The 7,795-nt window shown below is 36.9% G+C and overlaps 1 protein-coding gene across 1 annotated transcript; it reads left to right on the forward strand.

Annotated features, from left to right (window-relative positions):
- The first annotated feature begins 5,593 nt into the window (after window positions 1–5,593).
- LOC119985711 (leucine-rich repeat receptor-like serine/threonine/tyrosine-protein kinase SOBIR1) lies at window positions 5,594–7,795 on the forward strand. The gene has a single exon (XM_038830055.1). The coding sequence runs from the start codon at window positions 5,668–5,670 to the stop codon at window positions 7,573–7,575; it is 1,908 nt and encodes a 635-aa protein (XP_038685983.1). The 5' UTR covers window positions 5,594–5,667; the 3' UTR covers window positions 7,576–7,795.

The following is a 7,795-nucleotide window of genomic DNA, read 5'->3' on the forward strand; positions in this document are numbered from 1 at the left end:
GTTTTCCCTCAGCGGAGCATGTGTCAAGTTACTTTTATGCCCCTGTATCTGAGTCCGTTTAACTAGTGGGCTTTTTGAGACTGCGGTGCCAAGAACTCGCCAAGCCCAGCTCACCGAATTGGGCTTTTCGGCTTTCACAATGGTGAGTTTTATTTGCACTCAATTATTTTTTAAATACAATTTATCTTTGATCAATTTAGCTTTGATTTTCTGTTTTTAATTTTCATACACTTCCGAAGGTAAAGTGATCCATAGCAGGGCCCTTTGTTACAAACTGGTGGTTGTTCACATTTTAGACATAAAATGTATTCTGGAGATGTAGGGTTTTTTTGCAATGTTTGCTAGGGAGATGTAGGTTGCTGTGTATCCTTTTTTTTTTTTTTTTTTTTTTTTGTATTGACTACTCTTTAGATAATTGTTTGCTATGTTTCATAAATGTGTGAGTTTTTGATCACTTAAGAGTCTGGTTAGGTTTTTTTCAATTTATGTGGAATGCAGATATACTGGGTTGTAGTATGAAAATTATGGAGTGCAAATAAAACTCACCTATAACTAGGGGTGTTCACCGGGCCGGGTTCCGGGTTATCGATTGAGTTTGGCCCGACCTGATTTTTTGGACAATGGAGTGACCCGCTCAGTAATCCTATTAAGGGATCACCGAGTCTCGGATTTGATTCCGAATGACCCGGTATCCTTAACAGGTCCTGCCTATTATCACAAGCCCACATTCTTATACATATTTATCTTCTTTTACTATTTGCTTTTGTATTGAAGCTACAAAACCTACAACCAAAACTAATATATCAACCCAAGAATACCTCCCCGTGTCATCAAATGCAACAAATTGAACAATTGAAAATTTGGAACACATCCAGTAGAAGCCAAGCCATACAAATATAAGTAAAAAACATAGATTAAAGAAAAAAGAAATAAAACCCACTTCAAATCGAGCGGAGAAAAACAAGAAAATAAGACAAAAGTGCCACATTAATCATATAAAACAAGAAAATAAGATAAAAGTGTCACATTAATCATATAAAATATATTTTTTAAAATAAAACAATTTTATTACCGGGTTATTGGGTATTCCATAAAAAAGCACTCGGGACCTGGACCTGTTAAGGCAAGATGGGGCTGGATCAGACACGGACCGATAAGAATACTTTCAAGTCAGCCCGATAATCTCTGGGTCAGACTGAGTCTCCAGGTCATCGGATCGGTCCGGATTTTACCACTGACCACCCTATGGACACCCCTACCTAATACCTATCACAAATTATGGTATGACTTGGTCCAATGGGCCATGTTGTTGTTTCAAGTTTCAACTAAACCCAACCTAGCCCAATTTTTTTTTTTGTTTTTTTGAAACAATGACTTAAAAAACTTAAAACTTAATCTCAGCCTCCCATTTGTCATCCCGTGTGAGTTGACGAAGACTTTGATTATTAAACCTTACGCGTCTTCGTAGCATGACTTGACTTCTTGGATTATATTTGGAAGATGACAAATTAATATTACTTTCAAAATTATTGGACATCTAAGTTCACTCTAAAAATTTTTATCTCTCATAAGTTCTGTTGGCATCAAAAAATATCTTGGGTCTAATAAACCTAGTCCATGTACAAGACCCAAGGTGTAGCCCATACGGCCCATCATCAATCACAGCCCATAAGCTCATATTGTTGTAAAAGTGAAGTCCACGTGGTGAGTAACTGCTAGGAGCAGTTGTGTTGAGAATGGCCCATGAAAAGAGAAAGAAGTGGAGGCAGTTACCACAAGATGGTCCAGGTGGTAGCATAGGAGAGAAATGAGGCAAGTTGTTGTGAGAAGGTGATAGTAACTTCCAACTCACAGAAGATGGCATGAATCAAGGATAACTGTAGAGAAATCGTGATTTATGGAGGAGATTTTCGTGCAAGACAGAGAGTATAAAAGGTGGTAGGCAGACAGATGTGAGACACACACAACCAATCAATCAAACAAACTACTCAAGCCCAAAGACAGCTTCAACTTTCAAGCTTCCTAGCATTCTAGCATTTCAATTACATTTCCAAATCTTTGTCAATCTCAAACTATGTCAAATTCTCTTGTATTTATTTCCAATCAAGTTTCAATACCAACTATCGTTGTGTAAATTGTTCTTGGTATCTGTTTTTGTTTCTTCATTTCAATCTCAATGAAGCGCACTTCAGTAGAGTTGGGGAACCTAGAGCTATTGAGGTCCCAAGATAGTTCGCTCAATCGTCTAGATAGAAGTCATATTTACATTAGGTGCAATTTATTCATTAGTGTAGGAAACTATAATCCTTGGCACACCCGTAAATCATCATCACCTCGGGCCACATTTAGGTGACAACAAGTTCATTTTTATTTTTTACAATTATTTAAATAATTTAAATTTTATTGAATTTATTTTTTGTCCTTTTTTCAAAGATGATTAGATCTAATAGTTTTTTCTCTTGGTACTTTCTCTCTATGCTACATCTCTCATCTCACTACATCCCCTCTCTCTACTACATTTCTCTCATCACTGCATCTTTCTCTCCCCTACTGCATATCTCTCTTATTATTGCATATTTCTCTCTCTCTCTCATCTCTTTTTTTGGCTGTCATTTTGGTTTAAATATGACTGGACATTATGCGTCTCCTTAAGGGGAGTCCAATGGTGGTGGTGTGGCAAACCACCGTCGGATTCAACCGGATCTGAAGTTTTTTTCAAAATAATAACGTTAGCCGACCAATGTTACTGTTTTAAAACAATAACATTAGCAAACCAATGTTACTATTTCAAGAGAGACATATTTGATGACTGTTTTCGACCGTATATGGCTGGACATTGTGTGCTTCAATGAGAGGAGTCCAACGGTGATGGTGGTATGGCGAGCCGTTGTCGGAATCGGCCGAATCTTAAGTTTTTTTCAAACATTAGCATTTGTCGACCAATGTTATTGTTTTGAAATAGTAACATTGGCCAATCAATATTACTGTATTAAAACGGCCATTTTCGATAGTCGTTTTGGGACATTTCTGGCTTGGCATTGTGTGTCTCAGTGAGGGGAGTCCAACGACAATGGTGGTGTAGCGAACCGTCCCCGAAATTTACCGGATCTGGGGATTTTGTCTTGCGATGGTCATGGCTTTTCGATCATTTTTCGATCAAATGGACGGTCGTTGGTGGTGGTGGAAGGTCGGAGTATGTTTGATGTGATGTGAACTTCAGTTTAGGTTGGATATCAATGGGCAAAAATAAGTAGAGAGAAAGAGAAGAGAAGTGTAGTTGTTGTAGGAGGAAGAAGATAATGGTAAAATAATAATTAATATACTTATGGTATCTTAAAGGGATAAAGTTTTTTAGATTAGACTTAAGTGTCTAAAAGTTTCACAAATGGTACCGGCTTAAAATTTTCCCGTAAATATTTTGGGGTAAGGGTTAAACCCATACGTGATGGGGCCCATGCGTGAGTGGTGTTAAAAGGATCCCACAATTTAAATAAAGTGCAGGATCCCATGTACTCATATATATAATATTCACAGAGTTGCATGGATATTCATATTGACAAAAATATATTTTTCATCCCTATTTTTTTTTGTCTCATTTTCCTCTCTCAATTACGAGAAGGTATTCCGTTCTTATTCTTACTTCGCATTATTAGCAGTAAGTTGATGACATATCTGATGATCCGAGTTTAGATACATATCATATGTTCAGATAACAAATTTGAATGATGTAGTTTTCAATTATTAAAAAAATGAGTTAGTGCCATATCAACTAATTATGGAGATGGAGTGCTTATCTTAATCGGAGGGAATGATTAAATTTTTGATCGGACGGTCAGCATGAGACGGAAGACTTTCACCGTCATGGACCACTTCAGTCAGTTGCCCTGCCGGAAACTTCCAACATCCCTTGACTTGAGACGTGGAGCTGTACCGTGTTGACTGGCTGAGATTGACTTTGACTTCCACATCTACCACGAAAATTTTAGACCACTTTTCATTTTCTATTTTTTTTGCTAAAAAAAAATATAAAACCACATTTTATTCAAAGTTTTTATATTACCAGTGACATTTAAGTTTGTTTTTCTAATACTCGGATTAAGATGTCTTATCCCGATTCTCTATTTTATATACTCAAATGACACTTTTTCTCAATTCTATTAAAGTCTGTATCCTAACCTCAATTTAAAATATTAATTTCCTCTTCGTTTATTATTCATTGTTTATTTTTTATAATATTGAATAAAAATTAAATTATTTAAGCATAATATTGTGATTAAGTATATGTTAATCGGAAATGACATGTATCCTATCTGTTTGGTAGCACAATAGGTTTATTCCATCGATTTAATCAATGAAATAATTTTATTTATACTCTTTTGTCCCATAATTCGTTGTCCAAAATTTATTGTTTTAATATAGATTCTATTGTTTTTTAAAACACGATTTAGAATTCATTGTTTTAATTCTGAATTCATTTGTTTTTGAGATTTCATTGAAAAAAAATGGAATTAAGATTTATCCGATAAAACTCTTCGACAATGAATCTTGTTAGAGAGAGTTTTATGTGTTGATTCTGAATATGTAATTTTTTTTTAAAATTTAACATGTATTTTGAGAGTTAAAATGTTTTAAAATTTCGTTTAAGATATTTGGGCTCCTATGGCCATCTAGCTCTACTATATGTTAATTGGAGGGAAAAAAATTAACATTACCTTTTATAGAATATTTTATTTGTTTTACTTTGAGTATAGACCAAGTTGAATTGGATTATCTACTATATATGTTATTGTCTCTACTTTAACCACTAACTATTTCTTTCATAAAATGTCAATTTTAACGACTTGACTCAATTTCGTTACAAATGGTTTTAAGAGTGAGTGCCTTTGAAAGACTTGGAAGAGGAAATAAGATTCAAACTTTAATGGGACCCGCCGTCCATGTTTTCCACAAGTAGGCGTGTATAAAACTATTGCAATTCAACAAATGAAAAAATGAAAAACTTGCAAGGGGAAAGAAATTACATTTTAGAAACCCCATTTTTATTGTTTTCATTTTACCCCAATTCATGTGAATCGTTGAATGCTAAGTGGACTTTACATGTATATTTATAATCAATGTCTATTACAAATGTCACATAGAATTGAGGGTAAAATGAAAATCATAAATTGAGGATCTATAGCATTACTCTAGAAATAAGAATCCAATATTAATAGGTGTCGGGACTCTATTGTAGAAAAACCACAACAGAGCCTGCTATAATTCTACTATGGGTGTTTAATTTTTTTTTTTTGAAATATTATATTTGTATAGTGAACTATTTTATGAATCCAACAAATTTTTTTTTTTTGGTTTGAAATAAAACTCAATCTCAACATGAAAAAATGTATGAAATGTTTTTGGTTTATATCCAATTGTTTAGAATTATCATGCATTTTTATTTCAAATAAAAAAATATCTTTAGATTCCTATGCTAATAAAAATACCAATATAATTTGTCAAAATTTATAAAAAAAAAAAAAGAGCAGCCCTGTCGTCCAACATCAATGGGACCCGCAGTCCAAGTTTTCCACAAGTGGGTGTGTATAAAATTAAGACAATTCATCAGTTGAACGAACCATGAACTCCTATAACAGCCACCATTTCCACACCTAAATCCGCCACCAAGAAATGGCTCTCTCTGCAGGCAAACACCTCCTCTCTCTCCTTACTCTCCTATCCTTCTTCCTCCTAATCACTGATGCAAGGTTGGAGTTGGACCCTTCAGACCTCAAAGCCCTCTCAATCATCCAAAAAGACTTCGGCTTCAAGGGTCAACGCCACCCATCCACCACCTCCCCTTGCAATGCTCCTGGTGTATTCTGTGAGAGAAGGTTCTCAAAGAACAACACTTATGTCCTCAAAATCACGAGGCTTGTCTTCAAATCCCAGAGTCTTCGAGGGTTCTTATCTCCGGCAATCAGACGGCTCTCCGAGCTCAAAGAGCTCTCTTTATCCAACAACAAGCTTGTTGACCAAGTCCCACCACAGATAGTCGATTGCCGGAAACTGGAAATTCTGGACCTGGGAAGCAACCACTTCTCCGGGGAAGTTCCCTTTGAGTTGTCTTCTTTAGTCCGTCTTCGAGTTCTTGATCTCTCCTCAAATAAATTTTCTGGGAACCTGAGTTTCTTGAAATATTTCCCAAACCTGGAAACTCTTTCTATTGCAAACAATCTGTTCTCTGGGAAAATACCAAAATCTCTGCGATCCTTTCGCAATCTCCAGACTTTCGATTACTCGGGGAATAGCTTTCTTGAAGGTCCTGCACCATTCATGAAAAGAGTTAATGTTTCAGCATCTCAGTATCCAAAACGCTACATTTATGCAGAGGATAAAACTAGAAGAAATTCTGCTCTAGCACCAGCACCAGCACCAGCTGCAGCCAATGCTTCTTCCGGTGCTCAGGCTCCGGCTCCATCAACGGAGCACCACAAGCATAAAAAGAAGAATAGGAAGCTGAGAGCGTGGATTTTGGGATTCTTTGCTGGAGCAGTAGCCGGGCTGATATCTGGATTTGTATTCTCGTTGATGATGAAGCTGGTCTGGGCAGCAATCAGAGGTGGGCGAAGAGATTCAGGGCCAGCGATCTTTAGTTCACTAATCAAGAAAGAGCAATTAGCTTTCTTGGAGAAAGAAGATGGGCTCGCTTCACTGGAGATGATTGGAAAAGGTGGGTGTGGAGAGGTTTACAAAGCTTTGCTGCCTGACAGTGACGGTAAAATTAAAACGATTGCTATAAAGAAGGTTATTCAACCTCTAAGGGATGCAACAGAGTTGACTGATGAAGACAGTAAGCTTCTGAACAAGAAAATGAGGCAAATTCGATCGGAGATAAACACTGTCGGCCAAATTAGGCACAGGAATCTACTTCCCCTATTAGCTCATGTGCCACGGACTGACTGTCATTACCTAGTCTACGAATTCATGAAGAATGGGAGCCTCCAAGACATACTTAGCCAGGTTTCAGAAGGCAAAAGAGAATTGGATTGGATTGCTCGACACAAGATTGCCCTAGGAGTGGCAGGAGGGCTTGAGTATCTGCATATTAATCATAGCCCGCGTATCATTCATAGGGATCTTAAGCCAGCCAATGTCCTTCTCGACGACGACATGGAGGCGCGTATTGCAGATTTTGGGCTTGCCAAGGCAATGCCAGATACGCATACGCACATCACAACTTCAAATGTGGCAGGAACTGTGGGTTACATAGCTCCAGAGTATCATCAAACACTTAAGTTCACAGACAAGTGCGACATGTATAGCTTTGGGGTTCTGCTAGGGATTTTAGTGATGGGGAAGCTCCCATCTGATGAGTTTTTCCAACATACGAATGAGATGAGCCTGGTTAAGTGGATGAGAAATATAATGACCTCTGACAATCCTAGCCAAGCAATTGATTCAAAGCTGAGGGGAAATGGATTTGAGGAGCAGATGCTTTTGGTTCTGAAAATTGCTTGCTTTTGCACCCTTGAAGATCCAAAGCAGAGGCCTAACAGTAAGGATGCTAGGTGCATGTTGTCTCAGCTCAAGCATTGACCATGTATGATATAATAAGTTTTAGCAACTGTAAGAACAATGATAGTTCTAAGTATGTATGGTTCATCTTCATCCAATATGTTAAAAGCCCTAAGATATGTATTTTCTCATCAATGTTATGAAGCAAATAATGCATAACACATGGGTACTGCCTTTATTTTTCTTTAGTTTTTATGGCAAATGTAAAATCTAAAAAGCAAACTATACCTTTATTCGTTCT

The sequence above is a fragment of the Tripterygium wilfordii genome, chromosome 19 (genome assembly GCF_013401445.1).
Source record: "Tripterygium wilfordii isolate XIE 37 chromosome 19, ASM1340144v1, whole genome shotgun sequence".
Taxonomy (NCBI): Eukaryota; Viridiplantae; Streptophyta; class Magnoliopsida; order Celastrales; family Celastraceae; genus Tripterygium; species Tripterygium wilfordii.